The sequence below is a fragment of the Suncus etruscus genome, chromosome 10, assembly GCF_024139225.1.
Source record: "Suncus etruscus isolate mSunEtr1 chromosome 10, mSunEtr1.pri.cur, whole genome shotgun sequence".
NCBI classification, from domain to species: Eukaryota; Metazoa; Chordata; class Mammalia; order Eulipotyphla; family Soricidae; genus Suncus; species Suncus etruscus.
Window position 1 is genome coordinate 94,643,396 of NC_064857.1, and position 27,782 is coordinate 94,671,177.

Consider the following 27,782-nt stretch of genomic DNA (forward strand, 5'->3'; position numbering starts at 1 on the left):
CGAGGCAAACGTCCTACCACTGTGCAATCTCTCCAGCCTCAGAAGATTATTTCTAATTACAACTTAAGTCAGAGAGGTACATTATCTCTACCCTTCTCATCAATCTGAGCTGCCCATAAATGACCCTAACTGAGTTTCTTCAGTGAATTATAGTGATCTCAAAGACATAATTATCTAACATTTCTTTGAATGGTATCCTAATAATACTTTGTACAGAATCAATAAATATTTGCAAAATAAATGAGTTTCACCACTCTGGTGGTTGTAGCAAGCTTTCATCTCTAAAGTTTAAGAACAATTGCTTTGGTATAAAAGTTTGAAAAATGAGATTAAAAATATTATAAGGCAAGAGATATGTCAGTATGCTGGGGAGGCCTGAATTCAATCTCCAGGGAAAACCAAAGGGTAATCTCTAACCCAGGGCTTAAACTTTTTTTTTTACTTGCAACCTCTTTCTTTAAGAAATGCCACATAGTGGGCCCGGAGAGATAGCACAGCGGCGTTTGCCTTGCAAACAGCCGATTCAGGACCAAAGGTGGTTGGTTCGAATCCCGGTGTCCCATATGGTCCCCTGTGCCTGCCAGGAGCTATTTCTGAGCAGACAGCCAGGAGTAACCCCTGAGCACTGCCGGGTGTGACCCAAAAACCAAAAAAAAAAAAAAAAAGAAATGCCACATAGTTCAGCACTGCCAGAAACACCTCAGAATAATTATGTGATTTTTCATGGTTTGTTTGTTGGGGTATTGGGGAATTTATTTTTCAATTTTTATTTGAACTCTGTGATTTACAACATTTTTAATCATAGACTTTTATGCATATAGTGTCCCGACACCATACCTACCACCAGAGTCAATGTCCCTCCACAAATATCTCAAGGATCCTTCCCATATACACCCTACCCTCTTGGCTAAGTCACTTCTGTAGACTGGTCTTTTGCCATTATTCAACTGTTATTCTCTTACTTTGTTTCTGTACATCCCATTTAAGAAAGTGAACATTATTTTCCTCTGAGTGCATTTAGCATAACTTCTAGCTTCCATCATATTACAGAAAATTGCAATAAAATAAATTCTTATAGCCAAGAAGTATGGCATTAAATACATATATATAATATATATGTACTAACATGAACATAGAATTATGAGTCTTTTTTTCAAAATATTATTTGGGGGATCTTGCAGTTGATGCCAGAGAATGGAATAACTGGGTCACCTAGAAGCTCAACTGGTTTGATTTGATTTTTTTTTTAGAAGTCTCTATTCTTTTTTTCATAGAGGCTAAGCCAAATGACTGAACAAGTGGATGAGGTGGTCTTTTCCTCAGTCCCTGTCAGCACTGGATGTTTCTACTCTTTTTTTTTTTTTTTTGATGTGGGCCAGTCTCTCAAGTATGATGTAAAATCTGTTATTTTAATTTGTTTTTTTCTTAGTAATAAGTAACAAGGAGCATTTCTATATATGCAAAGTATGCCTTTGAAGAAGTGTCAGTTCCACTCTTCTCACTTCTTGATAGGGTTGCTTAGACTTTGTTGTTGCAAAGTTTTAGGAGTACTTTATATATTTTGAATTTTCCAGATGTGTGAGCAAATATTTTCTCCCCATCTATAGGATTTTTTTTATCCTAATCACCAGTTCTTTTGAGATTCAGAAGCTTCTTAGGCTGATGTATATAAAATGACACCCAACTATCAACCCCAAACTAAAGGTGTTCCTCCCAGCTTCCTCCTTCCTTAAACCTCTTTCTTTGATATGGAAAATCCCACTGGATAGGTACTTTTGCCTCAAGCTCGCTCTGTGCCAGATCCCCCAAGCCAGAACTCCTCTTTATTAAAACCAATTCCCAATACCAAGGGGGAAGGTTGAGAGAGACACAAAAGTATCTACCCAAGTAGGCTTTTAGATATCAAAGAAAGAGGTTTAAGGAAGGAGGAAGTTGGGGGTACACCTTTGATTAGGGTTGATAGCTGAGTGTCATCTTATAGATGTAGACCCATTTGTTTACTTCTATTTGTGTGGTCAATAATATTAACTCATTGAAAATACCTCAATAGTAACTATCACAGAGTATTCTGCCCATTTACCTTAATATAATTCATGAATTTGGGTCTAATATGGAGGTCTTAATTCCATTTTTGAATGGATTTTTGTGTGTGATATGTGATAGGGAGCCATGTTTTGGGATAATTTGTTAGTTTGATTTTTGATTTACTTTTTTTTTTTTTTTGGCATGTAGTTGACCAGTTTTCCCAATGCCATTTGTTGAAAGATCTTCTTTGTTCCACTTCTTGGTCAAAGATTAGTTTTCTATATAACTTAAGGTCTATCTTTATCTGCCTTTATCACACAGTCATGATTACTATAGATTTATAGTGTGATTTAAAGTTAGGGGGGACAGCCTCCTATCTATTTTTATTATAAAAAATCTATTTTTACCCCAATACTGCTTTGACAATTTGGGGATGGGGGTTTTACTCCATATAACTTTAGTGCTTGTGTCTTTTTAAAAATTCCTGGGGACTTTTATGGGGACTCTATTGAATCTGCATTAGTTTGGATAGTGTGATTGTTTTATTTCACTTTTTTATTCAGGGGAAATGGATGTTGGGCCACACCCAGCAGTGCTCAGAAATCACTCTTTCCCATGCTCAGGAAATTCTGTGGTGCTAAGGATCAAACCAGGATCTGCTACATACAAGACAAGCTCCTCTACTGTATATTTTCAGGCTCATTCTGTATAAATCTTTCAACTCCTTGGTGGACTTATAACTACTAGTTAATAGATTTTTAATTAATTTGGTGACATACACATTCAAAAACCTTTATTGTTGCCTTATAGTTAATACTCCTCACCTTCATTCTGTTATGAGATGGCATGCCATAGGTTAAGATGTTAAGGAAATTGTTTGTACCTTGTTCATAACCAAAGGTTACAAAGAGGTACTAATACACTTCCATTTGTTCAAACTAGCACTTGGCTAGCTTCTAAGGGTGTTTAGCAATTGGTTTTCTTTAGAAATAGAATGAAAAAGCAAAAGCAAAAGCAAAATAAACAGTCAATGTTCACTGAGTCTGAAGGAATACAAGTAACCAGAATTTGCAAAGACCTCCCTGAAAAGTCAGAGACCTAGAGAGATGACAGGGAACCTGGTATCAAATGTTTGCATTTAGATAAGGCTTCTTTGACGTGGTAACACCATGACTAAAAATTGCTCCTGATTTAAGAGTGATTTTGAAAGCCGAAGTTCATACAAACAAGAACAGTAAAAACAGTAATTGAGAGAAATGAACAATAATGTGAAGAAATTCTGTTCTTGACACAATGTGAAACAATTATAGATTTTCCTGTTAAAAATTTATTTACCCCCCACGGGCCCGGTGAGGTGGCGCTAGAGGTAAGGTGTCTTGCAAGCGCTAGCCAAGGAAGGACCGCTGTTCAATCCCCTGGCGTCCCATATGGTCCCCCCAAGCCAGGGGCAATTTCTGAGCGCTTAGCCAGGAGTAACCCCTGAGCATCAAATGGGTGTGGCCGGAAAAACCAAAAAAAAAATTTATTTACCCCCAGTGGAACTTATCCTTGGTTAAACATCTTTCTGAAATTGGCCAGTTGGGTTCATGAGGATCAGGAAGGATCGTGCATATGGCTGTTTAAAAAGCTTCCCAGCATATATTGATGTACAAAGCTAGACAATAGGCTATCAAATGGTATTATTTCAAACTGCCAGAGACAGAAATATGTTATGTTGGAAATGCATCTTCTGGGCCCGGAGAGATAGCACAGCGATGTTTGCCTTGCAAGCAGCCGATCCAAGACCAAAGGTGGTTGGTTCGAATCCCGGTGTCCCATATGGTCCCCCGTGCCTGCCAGGAGCTATTTCTGAGCAGACAGCCAGGAGTAACCCCTGAGCACCTCCGGGTGTGGCCCAAAAACCAAAAAAAAAAAAAAAAATACATCTTCTTTAATCACCTTCTTTTCAGATATTATTTTGTTGTTAAATGCAGATGGGGTGTTTTATTTTGCACATTTGATCAAATACCCATTCAATGAAGAAAGCAAGACAACATTGAATGTTTTTCCTATTGAAAGCAGCAAGTAATATCTTAACCTATTGTGTCAAATATTGGGCTCACCATTCCTCCCTCTTCCAGGAATGAATGGGTTCTGCATATACAAACATTTACCTTGTTTTACCATCTTTCCCAAAAAACGGTGGACAGGGTGGTATAAATCTTGTATATGTCACCTAGTTTTCCTTTTCTTTCTGAACAAGACATATTTTAAGGGGGTGAAGGTGATGATATAGCCACTCCATCTTCCATCACTCGAGTATATATTGCTTTCTCTAAGGTTCTATTTTAATTCACTGTTAAAACCTAGCTTCATACCAGGCTGATATCTCTACACTAGACTCTTTTCTTTTCTTTTTTTTTTTTTTTTTTGGGAGGGGGGTCACACCCGGCAGTGCTCAGGGGTTACTCCTGGCTCCACGCTCAGAAATTGCTCCTGACAGGTACGGGGAATCATATGGGATGCCGGGATTTGAACTAATGACCTTCTGCATGAAAGGCAAACGTCTTACCTTCATGCTATATCTCCAGCCCCTACACTAGACTCTTTATGCAACTTCCTATGAGGACTGTTTGTCATGTCTAAGATTTGGTTTGTTTGGATTTTTGTTTTGTTTTTATTTTATTTATTTATTTATTTTTATTTTATTTAAACACTGTGATTACAAACAAGACTGTATTTGGGCTTCAGTCATCAAAAGAACACCCCCTTCACCAGTGCAACATTCCCACCACCAATGCCCCCCATCTCCCTCCTCCCACATCTCCTGCCTGTATTCTAAATAGGCATTCTATTTCTCTAATTCATTAATTGTTTTGAGTTTTGGACAACACCAGCTAGTGCTCAGGGCTTATTCCTAGCTTTATATTCAGGAATTATTCCTAGAGGGCTCAGGGGCCCATATTTGGTTCTGAGCATCAAACCTGGGTAGGCTGGCCATGTGCAAGGCAAGCATCTTGCTTACGTACTGTCTCTAAAGCCCCTCATATCTAAGCTTTTCATAAGGCTTCAGGTTATGCTCTTCCTCAGGAAGATGAACAAGCAATCATCCTTTAAAAGGCAGTTATCCATGCTTTCACAGGTACTGAGAAGTAAGTCAAATAGTCAGCTTCATCTAAAGAATAAGGCACTCTGGATAGCATGGAGATGGGGCGTTTCCTTGCATGCATAAGGACGGTGGCTCGAATCCCAGCATCCTATATGGTCCCCTGAGCCTGCCAGGAGAAATTTCTGAGAGTGGAGCCAGGAGGAACTCCTGAGTGCTGCCAGGTGTGACCCAAAAACCAAAAACCAAAAACCAAAAAAAAAGAATAAGGCACTTTGTCAAAGCTTGGTCCTAAATGGCAAGTACAAGGAGGTGGGACAGCCCCCTCCAGAATACCACTATTATTCTTTGATTTTGTGTGTTTTCTTCCCTCCAGAGAGTAGTTGGGCACTGTCCTCATTTGTAGAAGTACCTGGTATCTATAACACAGGACTTGTTTTGAAAATGATGTGAAGTAATTTATGCAAAGCTACTATTCAAATGATACTATACAAATGAACTTGGAGGCTGAGAGGTAAGAGGCTGGTAGATGTTGTGATGGTTTACCCAAACCCCCCTTAAAGATAAAGGCACTGAATTGCAGGGAGCACTAGAAGCTATTTGCTCTCAACAGAGACCCTTCCTAACATTTGACCTGGGTTAAAGGAAGCCTCTTTGGCCAGAGGCAAGCACTGCTCCTTCCTCAACCTGCATCCACAGCCAGTAAAGGGCTTGTAGCTAGAACTCACTTCCCTTAATCTGGGATGATATAAAAGGACTCACTGGCTCCCAGTCTCAGTAGGACTGGGGAGCAGCTGAGGGACGCCTCTGTTGTGGCTGCATTGCCATTCAATTTCTCTCTCTCCCTAGTTAGCTTCCCTTGCCACCTCCCCGCTGTCAGCTGTCATTTCCCCCAGAGGGCTCCCGAACGCAAGTGCCAAGAGTCCAAAAACCATAGCTTATGAGAAGTGACATTATTTGAGTCTCTGTGACCTGATTGATTGCCACTTTTTTTTTTTAATTTTTGAATCACACCTAGCAGTGCTTAGTGGGGCTACATCTGCCTGTCTCGGAAGTGAGGGAACCAGGAAGTACCGGGAATAGATTATAGAGGTTCCCCTATGCAAAGCTGCATTTTAGTTTTTTAGACCATCTCCCAGGCCTGAGATTGCCACTTTTATCTTAAGTAGACTGCTACAACTTTTTAAAATTCACTTGGGAAAAGAAAACATCTAGGTTCAATTATGTTTTAGAAAGACTTCAGGAAAGATGCTAAATAATAACTAGTATGACTATTAATAGTTTTTTTGGGGGGGTGGGTTTCTGTTTTGGGTTTGGTTTTTTTGGTTTTTGTTTGTTTGTTTGGTTTGGTTTTTGGGCCACATCCGGTGATGCTCAGGGGTTACTCCTGGCTCTGTGCTCAGAAATTGCTTCTGGCTTGGGGGACCATATGGGACGCTGCAGGGGTATCGAACCGTGGTTCGTCCTGGGTCAGCTACATTCAAGGCAAGCACCCTACCACTGCACCACTGCTCTAGCCCTGACTATTAATAGTTTTTTAATGGCATTCACGTTCAGAATTTCCTTACACATTTCAATTTTTAAGGCAGCATCTTTGGGGGAAGAACAGCTGTCCCAGTATGTCCTGATATGGTTGGTGAGACTCTGGAATCTCAAATCTGTGACTGTGTAACAAATGCTACATCAGTGTCCCAAAGGACATACAAAAGCATGGATGGTATTAGGCAAGAGCAGTGGCCTTGTTTACAGATGATATGAATTCAGTGAAGGGCCAGGGATCACTGAATGCCTGCAGAGGATCAGGTGTAAATATGTAAAACACAGATGTATGAGACTGAGCTGCTTTGTCAGCTACCTAATGATGATATTTTTCTTGTATTTTATTGATGCAACTAATACTTGAGTTTGTTTTCAAAGTCTATCATTTGGAAAATGCTGGAAAGATAGCCTGAGAGTGAGGGGCACTAGCTTTATATGCACCAGGCCTGGAGTCAACACCACATGCCTCAGGCCCTGAAGCCCCAAAGATAGCCCTAAAGTCCCCCTAAGCACTGACATTGGTGGGCCTGATGACCTTATAGCAGTTTCTATGATATCACTTATTGCTGGCCTCCAACACCATAGGACTCTAGCAGCATCTCACTGGACTGGAGCATTGACCAACCCAGCCCAAATATCATTGCAGTTGTTCGTGAGCCCCCAAGCACCGCTTGGGAGGTCCAAAAATTACAAAAAAGATTGGTCTCTTTGACCCCAGTACTGCTACCAGATCCTCCAGTAATGCTCAAAAGTTGCTTCTAGCTCTGTGCTTAGGAGTCAGGGGGCCATGCAGTGCTGGGAAGGAAATCCAGGCTTCCCATATGCAAAGTGAAAAGCCTGTGGTGCTTTCTCTTAGTCCCAGTGGTTGCTGTATTTGATTTAGTTCTGAAGGTCCCCTTCAAGTATGCAAAGCATCCCCATAGTGCAGAAGTTATTTTATTGAGCATTAGATTTCATTGGAGGCTTATCAACTCACAGTGCTTCAAGAGCTGAATCATTCCAATTAATAGTTTATTCAGCTTATTCCTCTCAGATTCTTAATAGAATACTTACAGATGGTACTTTCCATCACAATAGTTTGAGTAGCTTTTTTTTTCCACTTTAATTATTTTTATTGAGGAATCATAGTGTACAATAGTTTTGAATAGTTGCAGAACTATTATGCTAACCCTCCACTGACTAACAAGATAGGACAATTTATTTATTTTTAGTTGCTTTTTATTTTTTTAAATAACATCTTTATTTAAACACTGTGATTACAAATGTGATTGTAGTTGGGTTTCAGTCATAAACAGAACGCCCCCCCTTCACCAGTGAAACATTCCCATCACCAATGCCCCCCTTTCCCCTCCCCGCCCCACGCCTGTATTCGAGACAGACTTTCTACTTCCCTCATTCATTGACATTGTTATGATAGTTGTCAGTGTAGTTATTTCTCTAATTGCACTCACCACTCTATGGTGAGTTTCATATCATGAGCCAGTTCTTCTGGCCCTCATCTCTCGGGATTATTTCAATAATGACTTTTATTTTTCTTAAAAACCCATTAATGAGTGAAACTATTTTGTGTGTGTGTCTCTCTCCCTCTGACTTATTTTACTCAGCATAATAGGTTCCATGTATAGGAAAATTTCATGACTTCATCTCTCCTGATGGCTGCATAATATTCCATTGTGTATATGTACTACAGCTTCTTTAGTCATTCATCTGTTGAAAGGCATCTTGGTTGTTTCCAGAGTCTGGCTATTGTAAATAGTGCTACAATGAATATAGCTGTGAGGAAGGGATTTTTGTATTGAATTTTTACTCTCCTAGGATATATCCCTAGGATCATATGGGAGCTTGATTTCCACTTCTTTTAGGAATCTCCATATTGTTTTCCATAAGGGCTGTACTAGATAGCATTCCCACCAGCAGTGAATGAGAGTTCCTTTCTCCCTACATTCTTTTTTTTTTTTTTTTTTTTTTTTTGGTTTTTGGTTTTTGGGCCACACCCAGCAGTGCTCAGGGGTCACTCCTGGCTGTCTGCTCAGAAATAGGTCCTGGCAGGCACGAGGGACCATATGGGACACCGGGATTCGAACCAACCACCTTTGGTCCTGGATTGGCTGCTTGCAAGGCAAACGCCACCGGCCCTCTCCCTACATTCTTGCCAGCACTTATTCTTGATCTTTGTGATGTGTGCCATTCTCTGTGGCGTGAGATAGTACCTCATTGTTTTGATTTGCATCTCCCTGATGATTAGGGATGTGGAGCATTTTTTCATGCACCTTTTGGCCATTTGTATTTCTTCTTTGAGAAATTGTCTATTCATTTCTTCTCCCCATTTTTTGATGGGGTTAGATGGGGGGTTGTTTGTTTTTGTTTCGTTTGTTTGTTTTGCTTTTTTGAACCATGCCTGGTGACACTCAGGGGTTACTCCTGGCTATGCGCTCAGAAATAGCTCCTGGCTTGGGGGACCATATGGGACACTGGGGGATTGAACCGTGGTTCATCCTAGGTTAGCCACATGCAAGGCAAATGCCCTATAGCTTGCACCATCGCTCCAGTACCTTAGATGTTTTTTTTTCCTTGTAAAATTCTGTCATTATCTTGTATATCTTAGATATTAGCCCATTATCTGATGGGTATTGGATGAATAGCTTCTCCCACTCTGTGGGTGGCTTTTGTATCCTAGGCTTTATTTCTTTTGAGGTACAGAAGCTTCTCAGCTTAATATAGGACAATTTCTTCACATTTACAAACACGCATGGAGCACTTGTCTAGTGTTGTGATCCAAAGATGTGAAACAAAGCTATGATCCCTTCATCTCAATGTTTCTCCTATCAAATAAAAGAGGAAACAGTTGAAGTATGCACAATAACCTGATACACATTGGGGAGGCTCCTAGCATTGTCTTACTTTGCTCTGTGGGAAATAACAGAGAGCAGTGGGACTGAGACTGTATTTCTGGGTAAAATCAGGAGTTTTCCAAGTGAATGGACATTCCTTCAAAGAAACTACCTGGATAAAGGTCCAGAGAGATGTGAGAGCAGAGGTCAATTCAGTGCTCACAGATCAATGGGTTAAAAAAATAAAAGGGAACACCAGGTGACTGTAAATTATGTTGGGAGATCAAATGATGTGCTAGGAGAGTAGACTTCATCCTGTGGATGAGCAGTCATTTAAGGCTTTTACATATGCGGTGACTTGGAAGTCAGAATACAGCTGATAAGTTAGAATTGGGGAGATATTAGTAGCAAGGAGATCTGCCACGAGACTCCTACAGTGACATAGTTAGGACATAATGAAACTATTTAGGGGCAGGTTTGGAGTCATATATGACAATGCTCAGAGCTTACTCCTGACTCTGCTCAGGATCACTCTGGAAAGTGTTCAAAGGACCAATGTAGTGCCAAGGATTGAACCTGAGTCAGCCACATGTACAAATGCCTGATGCCTATATTATCTTTATCCCCTCAGTAATCTTTTATTGGGGGGCCACACCCAGTGATACTCAGGGGTTACTCCTGGCTCTGCACTCAGAAATCACCCCTGGCTTTGGGGGACCATCTGGGACACCTGGGGATCGAACCACAGTCCATCCTAGGTCAGCTGTGTACAAGGCAAATGCCCTACCGCTGCACCACCATTCCAGCCCCCACTCAGTAATCTTTTAATTAAAAAAATAATCATGACCTATGGTAAAAAAAATTATTTGCATTATAAATTCCCCACATACCCACATAACTAAAATAGAAATTTTAAAAATTAAAAGTTTATGTTACTATTACTATGTAGGATGTGCTCTGCAACTTTATACTTCTTTCCACTTTTATTGTTAAAAATACTACTCCTGGGCTGGAGAGATAGCATGGAGGTAAGGCATTTGCCTTCCATGCAGAAGGACAGTGGTTAGAATCCCGGCATCCCATATGATCCCCTGAGCCTGCCAGGAGTGAGTGTAGAGTGTAGAGCCAGGAATAACCCCTAAGCGCTGCTGGGCATGACCCAAAAAACAAAACAAAACAAACAAACAAAAAAAACCTACTCCCAAGAGTCGGAGAGGTGGCACAAGCAGAAGGGCATATAAGGGCATATAAGGTTTTCAAGTGTGGTAAACTTAGTGTTATAAAACACAAAACTGGGGGCCGGCATGGTGGTGCTAGAGGTAAGGTGTCTGCCTTGCCAACGCTAGCCTAGGACAGACCCCGGTTCGATTCCCCAGTGTCCCATGTGGTCCCCCAAGCCAGGAGCGACTTCTGAGCACATAGCCAGGAGTAACCCCTGAGGGTCACCAGGTGTGGCCCAAAAACCAAAAAAAAAAAAAAAAACCAAACTACTGGGCTGGATTGGTGGTGCAAGCTGTATGACATCTGCCTTGCACGCACTAGCCTAGGACGGACCTGGGTTCGATCCCCTGGTGTCCCATATGGTCCTCCAAGCCAGGAGCAATTTTGGAGTACATAGCCAGGAGTAACCCACACCAGGTGTGACCCAAAAACAAAAAGGAAAACAAAAAAAAATACAAAACTATAAATACTGCTTGCCATTTTTAGCAAAAAAATTTAGAGAAAACAAATTACTGCAAAGTTTTATTGAACAAATGAAACGTTATCTTTTCTTGTTTTGTTTTGTTTTGTTTTGGGTCATACCCAGCAGTGCTCAGGGGTTACTCCTGGCTCCTTGCTCAGAAATTGCTTCTGGCAGGCTAGGGAGACCATATAGGATGCCGGGCTTCGAACCAATGACCTTCTGCATGAAAGGCAAATGCCTTATCTCCATGCTATCTCTCCGGCTCCTATTTCTTTTTTTTTTTTTTTTTTTTTTTTTGGAGGAGGTAAAGTCCCAGCTGTAGTTGGAGCTACCCAGTGGCACTGAAAAAGTAATGTCAGGCTGAGGATCAAACTCAGATCCTTGTGGTGAATGTTGTGCATGACTTCCTACTTGTTTCGCCATCTCCCCGGTCCTGTACATTGAACTTTAGAAGACTAATGTAATTTAAATGTTTTCTTATTGAATCTAGAACTACAAGCAGCTGTTGAAGAGGTGCTGCCTAGCCTGAAAAAAGATGACGTGTCTATCTATTATGTCAGCAGAACTTCTAACACAGAGGGAGTGAGCTCTTTCCTAGACAAAGTGGATGAAGTATCCACAGAACCTATCCCGGAGTCTTGGAGGTCGGAAGTCACTTTTGCCACTCCAGCTTTATACATTTACACATCTGGGACCACAGGTAAAAAAAAAAAAAAAAAGAGTTTACTAACTGTTAAGGTGTGGTTTTCAAATGTTCTTTTTCTTTGGCAAAGCTTATCTGATAATTAATACTTTGGGGGATTTAGTTCTTTTTCTGTGGGAACTGATCTGATTTCGCAGCACATGATCCCATATTTCCCCCTCCTTGGAATATAGAATTGCTAAAGAGGTTAATCAAGAATAACATAGTTAAGATTTCAGCTTAAATTTGGCACCTATTAGGTTGTTGGAATTTCTTTTCTTTGGGGTTTTAATTTTTTAATTTTAATCCTAGGGATTGAAAATTTTACAATAGGACTGGAAAGATAGAACAGTGTTAGGGTGCTTGCCTTGCATGCAGCCAACTCAGGTTCAATCCCCAACATCTCTTAAGGACTCCAGAGAACCTCCAGGAATAATTCCTGAGTGCAGAATCAGCGGTAATCACTGAGAACTTCTGAATGTAGCTCAAAACACAAAACAAAAAAAATGAATTAGAAAATTAATTTTTACAATACTGGTAATGAGAGGATTTCAATAATACAACATTCCAACACCCAACTCTCACCTCTGCCACCTGTGTGTCCTTTCCTCACCACTATCAAGAGTCCCTTCCATACTCTTCCCTTACTTCAGTGACCCCTCTCTCCTGTCCCCTATCCATCTTACACTGTCAGGGTAAGCTCAACTCTGGAGACCACTTCTTAGATTCTGTAGTTTTAGGTCTTTTGCTATTCCCTCACTATGCTTCCTTTATATCATACATATGAGGGAGATCATTCTGCATCTGTCTCTCTCCTTCTGGCTGTCTTCACTCAGCACGATACTGTCCAGTTTCATCCATGTAGCAATAAATCACATGGTTTTGTCTTTTCTTTTCTTTTTTTTTTCTTTTCTTGTTTTGTTTGTTTTGTTTTGGAACCACATTCAGCAGTACTCAGAGCTTATTACTTACTCAAGAATCACTTCTGGCAGGTTTGGGGGACCATATGGGGTGCCATGGATTGAACCCAGGTTCAAGTTGGCTATGTGCAAGACAATTTATACTAAATGTTCCATATTTTCTCATAACTGAGTAGTATTCCACTCTGTATATGCATCATAGTTTCTTTATCTAGTCATTTATTTCTGGACATAAGTTGTTTCCAGAATTTGTCTATCATGAATAAATGTGCTATATTAAAATAAAGAAGCTTCTGCACGTAAAGTAAATGATGACCAGAAGAAAAAGTCAGCCCACTGTCTGAGAGAGAGTATTTTCCACCACTATTGAACAAAGGGTTAATATCCAAGATACATAAAGCACCTGTAAATATTAACAAGATAAGTACAATCAACCTCATAAAAAATGAGGAGAATGGTGGGGGTGTCTAGAGCAATGGTACAGTAGGTAGGGCAATTGACTGAACATATTGACCCAGGTTTGATCCTCAGCATCACATACATACCCCTAAGACCCCCGGGAGTGATCCCTAAGTGCAAAGCCAGAAGTAAACCCTGAACACAGTCCAGTTTGCCACACCCTCCTGGAAAGAAAAAAGGATAGAAGAAAAGGATTGGAGAGAGTGCCACAGGTAGGGCATTTGATTCGCACATAACTAACCAGGGTTCAATACCCAGCAAAACATAAGGTGCCCCAATTACCACCTGGAGGGATCTCTGAGCTCAGAGTCAGGAGTAAACTCTGAGCACTGCCAGGTGTGGTCCAAATTCAAAACAAAACAAAATAAAAGCACAAGACAAGTGGAGAGAAGAGATGAAGAGAAATTTCCTCAAAGGAAAATTAAATCTGTAAATCTTATATCTCTGTGGTTAGAGATGTAAGCACATAACATATGTGTGCACTAACAAACATAACAAATAAAGCAAAAGTTATCATGACTTATAGCTACTCTCTCCTACACCTCAGCTCACCCTCTTCAGTCTCTGCATTATCTCAAGAGCCTGCTCTTATGCTGCGTGTCCATTTTTTGAAGTTTTAGATTTTTGTTCCTAAATAGATGAGTATGGAACTTCTTCATAAGGCAGACTTTGGGAAATAGAAAACCCATATTCAGGGGGAAAAAGGAAAAAGAGTGTTTCTTAATTTAATCCCATAATTTGAATTTAAATATGACTGGGATATAAATTGGTTGAGGTTCATTTTATTTTCTCCACATCTCATAAGTAAAATAGTTACCAATGCACTCTTGTAAACATTAATCAGTGAAGCAATTGAAGCACATAATATTTTCCTAACTGTTGCTCAAAGGCAATCATTAGCATGAAATTATATAATAGTTACCAGGTATTTGTATTTGTTCAGCAAAATTAAATATTTCATTAGATACGTTTCTGAAAGTACTTTAAAGTAAATAAAGAGGTGCATTTCTATTTTAAAGTTCATTTTAATTCCATTTTAATTTCCAGATTTTTTTTGCTTTTTGGGGGTGCATACCTAGCAATGCTCAAAGTTTACTACTGATTCTGTGCTCATAAATCTCTCTTTCTGGTGCTCTGGGGACCATATAGGGTGCCTGGAATTGAACTTGGCTGAACACATGCAAGGCAAGCACCCAACTTGTTATACCCACTGTAGCTCCAGCTCCAAGAATTTTTCCTGTTGAGATGCTTCTTTTCCCTAATGAACACCATTGGTTTGCTGATACTATTAATATTAGTATGAAAAAGAATATTATTACTGACACAATGCCAGTAGGCAACTATCAGCTATAGTGAACTTTGAATTGTGTTTACAGTTAATAATTCCCAAAGACAATAGAGATGAGGTTTGAATGGTGAACAGGGGCCAGACAGATAGCGCAGCGGTAAGGCATTTGCCTTAGATGCAGAAGGAAGGTGGTTCGAATCTCGGCATCCCATGTGGTCTCCCGAACCTGCCAGGAGCAATTTCTGAGCATAGAGCCAGGAGCAATTCCTGAGTGCTGCCAGGTGTGACCCAAAAACCAAAAAAAAAAAAAGAAAAGAAAAGAAAAGTGTTAGCCATAAGATGTGTTTCAGGGACCGGAGATATAGCACAGCAGTAGTAGGGCATTTGCCTTGCAAGCAGCCGTTCCAGAACAGATGGTGGTTCAAATTCCCGCATCCCATATGGTCCCTTGAGCCTGCCAGGAGCGATTTCTGAGCAGAGAGCCAGGAGTAACCCCTGAGCGCTGCCGGGTCTGACCCAAAAACAAAAACAAAAACAAAAAGAATGGTGAACGCAGTTAGAGAAATAACTGCATCAAAAAAAAAAGTGAATTGTGTTTACAATGATGGCAGCCATACTCTCCTGCCTTATAATAAATTACTGTTCTGTATTTGTTAATATGGCATCAAGCATCAAAAAAAAAAAAAAACTGTCACCAGAGAACCTCCTTCCTCTTCACAAAGCCAGTTTACCCACTCAGGTCTTAAACTACCTCTTTGCTGCGAGTTTATGCCCTCCACAACTTAACTGATTTTCCAAGGGAAACAATATAAGCATAGTTGTAAAATCAAGTCTTATTAAAATACACATAAATTATAGTAAAGAAAATGTAAATATATGCTACTCTCTAGTGCATTACAGCTATACTGAGATACTATTTTATCATCTTTTTTTTTTAAAGAGCATACTTAATTTTAATTGCTTTGTTTAACACCATGGTTACAAATTTGTTCATTGTTGGGTTTAAGTAATTCGATGGACACCCTCCTTCACCAGAACACCCTTTCCTGTCATCATAACTGATATCTCCTGTTTTCCTCCCACCCTTTACCCATCCCACTTCTCTAGGAAGACAAGTTGCCTTTCTCTCACTCTCTCTCCCCTTCATCATTTTTTTTCTGTGTACATTTTTTTATTATATACATGATTGTATTTGGGTTTCATTCATGTAAAGAACACCATCCATCACCAGTATAACATTCCCATCACCAATGTCCAAAATCTCCCTCCTCCCCACCCAACCCCTGCCTGTACTCTAGACAGGCTTTCTATTTCCCTCATACATTCTCATTATTAGGATAGTTCAAAATGTAGTTATTTCTCTAACTAAACTCATCCCTGTTTGTGGTGAGCTTCATGAGGTGAGCTGGAACTTCCAGCTTTTTTCTCTTTTGTGCCTGAAAATTATTATTGCAAAAATGTCTTTCACTTTTCTTAAAACCCATAGATGAGTGAAACCATTCTGCGTTTTTCTCTCTCTCTGACTTATTTCACTCAGCATAATAGATTCCGTGTACATCCATGTATAGGAAAATTTCATGACTTCATCTCTCCTGACAGCTGCATAATATTCCATTGTGTCTATGTACCACAGTTTCTTTAGCCATTCATCTGTTGAAGGGTATCTTGGCTGTTTCCAGAGTCTTGCTATGGTAAATAGTGCTGCAATGAATATAGGTGTAAGGAAGGGATTTTTGTATTGTATTTTTGTGTTCCTAGGGTATATTCCTAGGAGTTCCTTTCTCCACATCCCCGCCAACACTGCTTGTTCTCATTCTTTGTGATGTGTGCCAATCTCTGGGGTGTGAGGTGGTACCTCATTTTGTTTTGTTTTGTTTTTGGGTTTTTACCAAACCCAGTGGCACTCAGGAGATACTTGTGGTTCTGCTCAGAAATCACTCCAGGCAGGCCTGGAGGACCATACAGGATGCTGGGGATCAAACCTGTGTTGACTACATGCAAGGCAAATGCTCTACTGTTACTCTGTGTACTGTTACTCTGGCCCCTATTTCTCAATGTTTATATGGGCAAAAATCCCAGAATTTGAGAGTGCTCCTTTGCAAAACTATGAGTAAACAAATACACTTGTGCTTCTAATGGGAGAGTCAATAAGGTCAACTCCATCTTGTATGCCTGAAGCCTGAAGTTGGTCTTATGCCAGGATACTTCATGGGTAAGGTCTAAGGTTTTTAGGCCAAAGGTTCCTCCTTTCTGTTTCCCCCATATTTTGCTGTGCCTATGCAAAAAACGTCAATTGCCACACACACACACCTTTTAGACTGCATTTTTTAACTCTCTTTTTTTGGGAGGGCCACACCCGGCGGTGCTCAGGGGTTACTCCTGGCTGTCTGCTCAGAAATAGCTCCTGGCAGGCATGGGGACCATATGGGACACCGGGATTCGAACCAACCACCTTTGGTCCTGGATCAGCTGCTTGCAAAGCAGCGCCGATGTGCTATCTCTCCGGGCCCACATTTTTTAACTCTTACCTTAAAAAAAAAGTTTACCAAACCTTCTGCTATTGTATTAATGATTTTATTGGTGATACAATAATTTTCACAAATATGCTTGCTACTAAACTTTTTCTTTTTGCTTCTCTTCCATTTTATTTTTTTAGTTTTTCTTTCTATTTTATCTCTATTTTTTTAATACTTTGCTTTCCCTCATCTTGAAACAAATGTATTATGATCAGTTATGTCAACTATGTGGTGCACTTTCCTTAAATAAAAATATTTTTAAAAAAATAAGGTCAGTTCTTATAACCAGCATTGTAACAGTGTCTATCAAAATTGCAAAGACATGCATTTTAATCCTCTCTTCAGGAATCTTACACAACAGATAGAGCATAATTCATAATTAGAATTTTGGTGGACTAGGTTATTATTTACTGCAGTATCTTTTGAGACAGCGAACTAGTATAAATTAATTGTAATATACTCATATAAAAGATGATGTGGCTGAGAATACAGAAATTAATGAACAACTTTGGGAAATATCTATATACAAATATGGATACAGCTCCAAGTACACTTTTTTGGGGGTGGGGCACACCCTGTGAAGCTCAGGGGTTACTTCTGGCTATGCACTCAGAAATCGATCCTGGCTCAGGGAACCATATGGGATGCTGGGAATCGAACCAAGGTCCATCTTGGATCAGCCTTGTGCAAGGCAAAAGCCCTACCACTGTAATATCGCTCTGGCTCCTCCAAGTACACTCTTAAATGAAAGGTGTAAATTCATAAGAGTGCATATTATTTTAGTGAAGAAAAAGCAAGAATATGTGAATAAACGGGATATATGCTTATATTTAATAGAGTAATTACATAAGAAATTTCAAAAAGGGCAACAGAAAGAAATGCTAGGATACACAGATGATCTAGTTTCTCTGAATTATAACTTCATCTGTAGAGTGAAAAATACAATTCAGGACAATAGTACAGCAAGTAAGGCACTTGCCTTACAGGAGGCCAACCCCAGTTTAGTCCTACATATATTGTGCCCAAGCTTGCCAGGAGTGAACCCTGAGCTAGATCCAGGAGTAAGCCCAGAGCACAACCAGGTATGGCCTCCTTCCCCCCAGCCCCCCCTAAATAAAAGAAATGCAATATAATTCTACTTATCAATGATTGGAATGTATGAAATTGGGGTCGGCGAGGTGGCGCTAGAGGTAAGGTGTCTGCCTTGCAAGCGCTAGACAAGGAAGGACCGCAGTTCGATCCCCTGGCATCCCATGTGGTCCCCCAAGCCAGGGTCAATTTCTGAGCGCTTAGCCAGGAGTCACCCCTGAGCACCAAAGTGGTGTGGCCCGAAAAAACAAAAAAAAAGAAAAAGAAAAAAAGAAAAAAAAAAAAGGAATGTATGAAATTTTAAAAGTATTTTACCAAAGATAGGAACAGCGCAGAAAAGTCAATTGATACTCATTCCTTTTTCTGAAAATGAAATTCAGGGCTTTGCAAAGTATGACATAGGACTAACTAAGATCCCTCCCTACCTGGATCTGTAAATGAAGTTTTATTGGGATGCAATCATATTTATGCCTTAATGTGTCTGGCTGCTTTGATTTTAATAGCAAAATTGAGGATTTACAACAACAACAAAAAAAAAGAGAGCCCTGCCAAAACTAAAATTAAAACCAAAACATGTACTATCTAAAGTTTTACTTATCTAAAACAAATTAGCCAATTCCTGATTCAACTGACCATGCCCTTCCCCAATACAACTCTCTGATCACCAGATGATGGAACTTTCTAAGTCAGAGCTCTCCCCAACCCATATCTGGGAATGCCAGGTCTTGGCTGACTTATGCTTTCTTGTATCTTTGTAAAGGTCTCCCAAAAGCTGCAATGATCAATCACCATCGCATATGGTATGGAACTGGAGTTGCTCTTGCTAGTGGAATGAGAAAAGATGACATAATCTATACGACTTTGCCCTTGTACCACAGTGCTGCACTTATGATTGGTGTACATGGATGTATTGTGGCGGGTAAGCATTTTCTCTCAACAAGGCACAGGAGGTCAGGAGCTCTTTGCTCATGAGTGCTACTAAGTAAGAGGAATATGAAACCTGGCTACTTCCGACAGTACTAGGAGTGGTGCTCTATTCTGTGTTAATAATATATTCTTCAGCCCACTCAAGCAGTTGTCTAAAGTAATTTTTATTTGCTTGTACCTGATTATCTACCAATAACAGAATGAAATTGCTCAGTGATTTGTTCAGTAGATCGTTTCATTAAAGTATTTTAGATCTTCACACAGGTTAAGACACTTAATTTCTATATTCCATAAATAAGTTTGTTATTTCTATGTTCAGAAACCAATGTATTGATATCTATTAATTTATTTTTATAAACAAAAATTTTTATTTAAATTTTCTTTTTTTATTAAAATCTTTATTTAAACACCTTGATTACAAATATGATTGTAGTTGGGTTTCAGTCATGTAAAGAACATCTCCCATTCCCATCACCAATGTCCCAAATCTTCCTCCTCCCCACCCCACCCCCTGGCTGTACTCTAGACAGGCTTTCTACTTCCCTCATTCATTCTCATTGTCATGGTAGTTCTCAATATAGTTATTTCTCTAACCTCTATTAATTTATTAATCTTGCATTTGATTTCAAATTTGCCTTATTTTTCTCTTTTTAACTTTATTCTTTCTATTCCATTAGCTCCTCAGTTCTGGTTTAAATACTTGGTTAGTCATATCATCTCTCTCCTTCTCAAATTAGTTTTACCATCTTCTCTCCTATCAGTCAAATTTATGCACTTTCATAAATCAGTCCAATTCTTTATAGATGCCATCTAAAACTTAAAACCTTCCATTTTTCTCTCCTTGATATTTCATTTTGAATATTAAAATATGCCTATAATTGTTCATACATATATGGTTGACCAAGCTTCTGCTTTATTTCTTGAGTATATTGATCAGTTATGAGATACTTAGCAACAGTACAAGCTTTTTAAAATTCTGAGTGTAGAACCAGGAGTAACCCCTGAGACTGCCAGATATGAGTCAAAAATTTAAAAAATAAATGAAAATTTGGAGTCAGGAGATTGTACAGTGTTGAGGATACAATTCAATCTCAATTCCTAGCACCACATGGTTTCCTGAATCTCTCCAAGTCCCCTAGTTCTGCTGAATTGGCCCAAATATCTTTGACCTGATCACAGCATCACATCCTCAGGCCCATGCATTGAAACACCAGTCTAAGAATCATAGGTAAGGCCCTACCAAAATAGAATTTAAAATAGCATTTTAAAAACTCCCGTTTAAAACATTAAAGGGCCAGAGCAATAGCACAGCAGTCGGGCATTTGCCTTGCACACAGATGACCTGGGACAGACCCGGGTTCGATCCCTGGAATCCCACATGGTCCCCCGAGCTTGCCAAGAGCAATTTCTGAGAGCAGAGCCAGGAGTAACCCCTGACTGCCTCTGGATGTGGCCCCAAAACCAAAATATAAATAAATAAATAAATAAATAAATAAATAAATAAAACATTGAACTTTTTAATACACTGAACTAAAATAACTAATAAGATACTAATTTTATGAGATGTTTAAATTTTTATTCTATTCATGCCTTTAATTGGGTTAAGTATGATAGATATATTGTTTTTTACCATTTATGTTAGTATTCTATTGCTGTCCTAACAAATGGTAAGGAAATAAGTTTTACTTTCCCTCTGTTTGGAAAATCTTCCAATCAAGATGGCAGCAAGCTGTGATATCACAGAAGCCCTAGGAAAGAATCCATCTTCTTGTTTTTTCACCTTTTAGAGGCTGCCAGTATTCTTTGGCCCTTTGCCGCTTTATTCATCTTTAAAGCTTATCTTCTCAACTTTTTGTGTCCTTTAGTCCCACCTCTTTCTGCCTTTAACCTTCTGAGCCTTCTTCTAACAACCCCTAAAATTACATTGAGCCCTTTTAGGTAATCCAGAATGATCTTCCTATGACAAGTTCCTTAAGTTAAACATCTCTATACAGTGCCTTCTGCCTTGTCAGACAGAATATTCACAAACTCTAGGAACCATGAACATTTGGGGAAACCATTAGGTAATCTCCCTCACCTTTCAAAGAAGAATAGTACCCATCTGTCTTTTTCATCTCGCACTTCAAATTCTCCAAGGTTGTACCCCATTTACTTATCAGGTTCATGTCCCACACCCACTCACTCATTGCTACCACTGTCATGGGCCACTGACCCCAAATCAACTGGACAACATACTATACATGTTTATACAGTTTCCTTTACCTAAAATTATCTCATCTTTCTGCACCTCAATTTCTCAAGACCTATTTCATATCCTATCTCTTCTAAAACATGCCCTTATCAACACTTGACCTCAAACAATTAATTTATATATACAAAATCACTCACTCATGTTCTGTTGGAACTTCTAATTTTCTTTTTTTTTTTTTTTTTTTTTGGAACTTCTAATTTTCTAACTCTAACTTTTGTTAGAGAAAATTCTGTAAATAAAAAAAATAAAAGAAATAAAATTCTGTAGGTATCTATGATTAAATTGAAGACTCTTATACTCCATTTCTATCTATTTTATTTGACTTTATTTTTGCATTGAATATAATGGATACTCGGTGCTTCTTGGTAAATTTAAGTTATATTTAACTTTTTGACTTTTAAAAATTCCACATACAACTGGGAACATTTTTGTAGTTTGTCTTTATAAAAGTTCTGTCTACTTCTCTGTAGGTGCAACTCTTGTCCTCCGGACCAAGTTTTCAGCCAGCCAATTTTGGGATGACTGCAGAAAATATAATGTCACTGTCATTCAGTATATCGGTGAACTGCTTCGATATTTATGCACCTTACCTCAGGTAACAATCCCCAAATTTTGTTATCTTTTAAAAATGAATAAGAGAGTAATTCAAGTTGTTTTTTATCTTGCTAGGTTTTAGGTTGTGTATGTTAGTATTCAGTTCAGAGTGTGATTGCTTGTCCAAAGTGGCCAACACCATACCTGTCAAATGGTGGGGTTTATTAAATCACAGTTACTGGTAGTAATAGCAGTCATAGTATCTGTTTTCCATCTCAGCTTCTACCTGGAATATCCTCTACTTCCTCTCCATCTCTATTTTTATTTATATACAATTAACATGTAAAATTTATTGACTTGATATTTGTACATATTGCACAGGATCATCCAAAGATAATTACCTTGTGGTAAGAAATTCTCATATAATCAACTACTGGGTCATCCCCCAAATGTCATTATTCTCTCTTCCACTCATCAGTTGTTTTTATTCCTGGTGGCTCTTGTCACACTGTAGGTATTTATCTTCTTGCCTCCTGATATCCTAAGGCTGGGACCAGAGTGCACAGCGGTAGGGCATTTGCCTTATACGCAATTGACCCGGACAAACCCGGGTTTGACCCCCAATAGTCCAATCATATGGCATCCCATATGGCCCCCCAGTCTGCCAGGAGAAGTGCCAGGAGTAACCTCTGAGCACTGCTGGGTGTGGCCCAAAAACAAACCAACAAACAAAAATAAAACAGAAACCAATATCCTTAGGCTGTAAAATCCTTCCTGGCAGGGACCACATTTGTCTTCTTGTTCACTCTTATACCAAAGGCATGCAGGAAACTTTTACTTACTCTTTTTTAATGAATAAATCCCTCTGTGGCTTTGAAAGCCACAACCAACCAAGTAACCAACCAAGTCTGTTACAAAGCTTTGGACAGATGCCCAAGGCAACTCTAAGGGCATTGGAGTCAGGCTTCTTACAGACATCATGATGGAATTGTTCAAATGAGCTCCTCCTACTCAATCTCTTGGCTCTCATCACAAATATAACCACCTGTGCGGGGGTCAGACCAGAGAGCCTCAACACTGGCTCTGCTGATATTTGATACACCTTTATTCTTTCCTGCATGGACATACTCTCTGCACTATTGGATCTTTTCAGCATCACCCATCTAGATTATTTCTGGATGCTTTAACCCCTGGGTTGTAATAATAAAAAAGGCATTAGATTGCTAGGTGCTCCCAGCAGGCAATATTCACACCACTTGAGAAGCACAAGACTAGTTACTGCTCTAACCACACCAGTTTCTACTTCCTTGAATCCTTTTATATCATGATCAGAAAACAAATGCAAAAAATCACTACATTGCTAAATTACTCTTTAAGTACCTGCAATGTTCAATTTACAGATGCTAGATAAATACTAAATGTTTTGTCCCTGGTTCTTTCTGTCCCTGCCTCATTCCAATTCTGCCCTTATCAAAAAGGGCCTCCTGCTACGAACTATCAAACCTAACATCCCAGGAGCCAGAGTGATGGCACAAGCAGTAGGGCATCTGCCTTGCACACGCTAACCTAGGACGGACCATGGTTGGATCCCTTGGCAACCCATATGGTCCCCCAAGCCAGGAGCGATTTCTGAGTCCATAGACAAGAGTAACCCCTGAGCATCACCGGGTGTGGCCCAAAAACAAAAAACAAAAAACTATCATTCCACCCCTTACTGTCTAATTCATGCCATAAAAAGTAGTGATATCTCTCTTTATAATTTCTGACATAATACAGATTCGTATAACTATTGTTAGGTTCTCTCAAGTAAATAGAAGCCCCGTTCAGGGGCCGGGCGGTGGCGCTGGAGGTAAGGTGCCTGCCTTGCCTGCGCTAGCCTAGGACGGACCGTGGTTCGATCCCCCGGCATCCCATATGGTCCCCCAAGAAGCCAGGAGCAACTTCTGAGCGCATAGCCAGGAGTAACCCCTGAGCGTCACAGGGTGTGGCCCAAAAAAAAAAAAAAAAAAAGCAGCCCCGTTCAATGGGTCCTTTGTTCATAAATACACCCAGGCCCCAAGATTGGCTTCTAGTACATCCAAAATATTGACAAATTTTGCTCAGTTATTATCCCAGAAAGGGAACTGAAGAGATAGTAAAGCAGGAAAAGTGCTTGCCTTCCACATGACTGACTGTTTTAGGTTTGATCCCTAATATCCATTATGGTCTTTCGAGTACCACCAGGGGTGAACAATCCCTGAGCACCGAGCCAGGAGTAAAGCCTGAGTGCTGCTGGGTATGACTCCCCAAAGAACCCAAACTACAGCAAGAAAAGAAAGATATATAATTAAGTTGAAGGAAGTATCCCTCTTACTTCAGGCAGACATTTATTTTGATTTGGGGAACAGATTTCACAGAATTATTCAACAATTAACCATTTGCCAGTTAATTCCTTTTGCACAGAAATTTCTTCTGATGTATTATTGATTTTTCTCATTAATATTCCATCTGGTCCTCAAGATTGCATGTCTCTCTATTAAAACAAAGAATCCCAAATGGGACCTTTCTATTTGCTTTTCTTCTTTGCCTAAAGGCACCCCCTTGTCAGTTAGAAGGCTCCTGGGAGAATGTGTTATTTCTATTAGTTCTAATAAGAGCTGACCTTGGTCTTGAGAAAAACAAACATGTTTATGCATAGCACTTTTGTAGCACACACAGTCCTCACCTCCAAACACATCCACCTTCTTTTCTTTCTCTTAATGGTTTTCTCAAATAATATAAGTCAAAGATAGTTTGATAGGAATCTTATACTTCCAACATCTTAAAATTTGTTATAGAGTTTATGGGTGACTTCTAGTCTAGAAGTAGATTTGTAGGCCTTTCTGGCTTTTTTTTTTTCCCTCCTACATCTAAGTTCTAGCTTGTCTGGAAAACATTTTAAGAAAGCATTTTTGGGCCCGGAGAGATAGCACAGCGGTGTTTGCCTTGCAAGCAGCCAATCCAGGACCTAAGGTGGTTGGTTCAAATCCCGGTGTCCCATATGGTCCTCCGTGCCTGCCAGGAGCTATTTATGAGCAGACAGCCAGGAGTAACCCCTGAGCACCGCCGGGTGTGACCAAAAACCAAAAAAAAAAAAAAAAAAAGCATTTTTGGGGGGTTTTAGGGGTCACACCCGGCAGTGCTCAGGGGTCACTCCTGGCTCTACGCTCAGAAATTGCTCCTGGCAGGCTTGGGGGACCATATGGGATGCCGAGATTCAAACTACCATTATTCTGCATGCAAGGCAAACGCCTTACCTCCATGCTGTCTCTCCGGTCCCGAGAAATGCATTTTAGGCATCAGAACAGCAGTACAACTGGTAGAGGACTTATATTGCAACACATGGACCTGGTTTCAATCCCATATGGTCCCCAGACCCTGCCATAAGTGATTTCTGTGTGAAGATCCAGGGGTAACACCTGTGTACTGCTGGATGTAGCCAAAATGGACTAAACTGATCTTTAAAATACTACTGGAGGAACTGGATCACTGAGGGTAGGGCATTTGCTTTGCCTGAAGCACAAAGCCAGGAGTAACCCCTGAGGGATGCTGGCTACGGCCTAAACACATAAAAAAAAAGTAAAATATTACTGGAGATTCATTATTCACTTTATCTATCTCTTCTAATGCTACATTTGTTCCTTGGCATCAGGAACAAATATCAGGAACAAATACAAACATCAATTTGTAATAAAAAGTTGTGTCTGTTCCTGTCTGTGGCATACAGTGATCACTTCCCATTCATAAGTGAGTGTATGTGTGTGTTTAGTTGTATTAAAAACTATGTTACGGGGGCCAGAGAGATAACACAGCAGTAGGGCATTTGCCTTGCATACAGCTGATCCAAGACAGATAGTGGTTCGAATCTCAGCATCCCATATAGTTCCCTATGCCTGCCAGGAGTGATTTCTGAGCGCAGAGCCAGGAGTAACCCCAGAGCACCACCAGGCGTGACCTCCCCCCCCCAAAAAAAAAACCACTATGTTACTTATGAGGAAAACATGTATCATAATAAGATTGTTAAAGCCAAATATTTCTCTACTCCAAGTAGGTTTACATTCTACAAAGTGAGTCTAAGTAAGATAATGTTGAGATTCAGTCAGAAGCTTGTGCCTCCCATACATGAGCCCGAGTTTAATTCTCATCAACAAACACATTCAATACACACATACGCGCATGCGCGCGCGCACACACACACACACACACACACACACACACACACACACACACAGGTTTATCCTGTTTGCGGGAATATGAGCAGGATATCAGAAGCAAAGAATGAGGAAGGGCCACACAAAAGAATCTTCAAATAAAATTGAAAAATTGAATAGAACCCAGTTACCTCCCTAGATTTATCTGCCTTCTCTATAAAATTCAATCACTTCTGTGGTCCTTTCCCAGCCTAAAAGTTCAGCCTCTGTAGCTCCTCCTTTCTGAAAGCAAGCTGAATAAAAGCAAATGCTCAGAGATAGAGCAACCAGTTATCCTGTGGAGTCAAGAACAGGAGTAGACTTGAGGGAGATTGGCCAGAAAATGTGAGTTGTGAAGTGTCAAGAAATAGTTGGAGAAAGTTTTCCATCTACACAGGAAGAACCTTGAAGCTAGAGAAGAAAAGATCCAGCATAAAGCAACTGTGAGCCAAGTGACAGGAAATGACTAATTGGCCTAATTGCCAAAAAACAAGAGCATTGCTCTGTAAAGCATCATGAAAGGGTCTCAGTGAAAGAGTGAGGTGGCAGAGTCACCTTTTCACTCCCTCAGTGCCTCTGGATGGTCCCTTTAAAAAGCTAGCCAGTCATATTGTCCAGGGGTGTGAAGAGCATAGACTCAGGAATGTTTCTAAGGGGTGAATATCTTCTGCCCTTTCCTCTCATGAAAATCTCTCACAAAGTAAGAAGGACAGGAAAAACATGGCAAGCTCCACCATCTTTAAAAACAGAGACCTCAACCAGGAATGACATCATAGACTGAACCAAAAGATAGAGGCTGCTGAGGAAGGATGAAATGGAAGAATCAGGTACCTGGATACAAGGTAACAGGAACCTGTTAACTACATGAACCCTAAGAGATTGGAGGTCCCCAATACAACTGAAGATGTGCTATGGGATTCGGGGGGGGGGGGGGTGGTCACACCTGGAGGGGCTCAGGGGCTACTCCTGGGTTCTGTGCTCAGAAGTCACTCTTGGCAGGCTTAGGGGACCTGAGGATGGGATGCCTGGAATAGAAGTGGGGTTCAGGGGTTGGCCGCCTGTTGAATTAAATAAATAATTTAACAGCCACCTACAAGGCAAATGCCCTACCACTGTGCTATCGCTCCAGCCCCCAGCTATGGAATTATTTTGGGGGGGACCCAAAAACCCCAGCGGTGCTCAGGGGTTACTCCTGGCTAACTGCTCAGAAATAGCTCCTGGCAGGCACAGGGGACCATATAAGGATGCCAGGACTCAAACCAACCACCTGGGTCAGCTGCTTGCAAGGTAAACGCTGTTGTGCTATCTCTCCAGCCCCACACTATGGAATTTTTAAACCTTGTGTAAGACCTTTTAACTTTGGTTTTGGGGGCCATACTCCACAGTGCTAGGGGCCTACTTCAACATTAATTTTTGACTTGATATTCTGAATTCTGTGTCATGCCAAGGATCAAAGCTGAGCTTCCACATGTCCACTGAATCTTTTTACCAACACACACACACACACACACACACACACACTTTTTTAATTAGAAAAAATGATCTCTGATATCAAATGTATTTGGATTTGAATCTTGGAGCTACTATGTTGTTACCTATATGATCTCTGGCAATTTGTTCTAAACTTCTCAATACTCCCTTTTCTCAGTTGTAATTTGAGAAAAATGCTTTATTACATCTTCTACTTTGTCTGAGTCCTCTGGAAACTTGTAAGACATCACAGATCACATATGTGACACTCAGG

General features: G+C 40.1%; 1 protein-coding gene across 1 annotated transcript in view; it reads left to right on the plus strand.

Moving 5' to 3' along the window:
* Positions 1-27,782, plus strand: part of SLC27A2 (solute carrier family 27 member 2) — a 55,875-nt gene that overhangs the window by 6,944 nt on the left and 21,149 nt on the right. Inside the window, exons 2-4 of the mRNA XM_049781500.1 lie at positions 11,655-11,864; positions 18,879-19,037; positions 21,767-21,891. Coding sequence (XP_049637457.1) covers positions 11,655-11,864; positions 18,879-19,037; positions 21,767-21,891 — 494 coding nt within the window. The remainder of the gene's footprint in view (positions 1-11,654; positions 11,865-18,878; positions 19,038-21,766; positions 21,892-27,782) is intronic.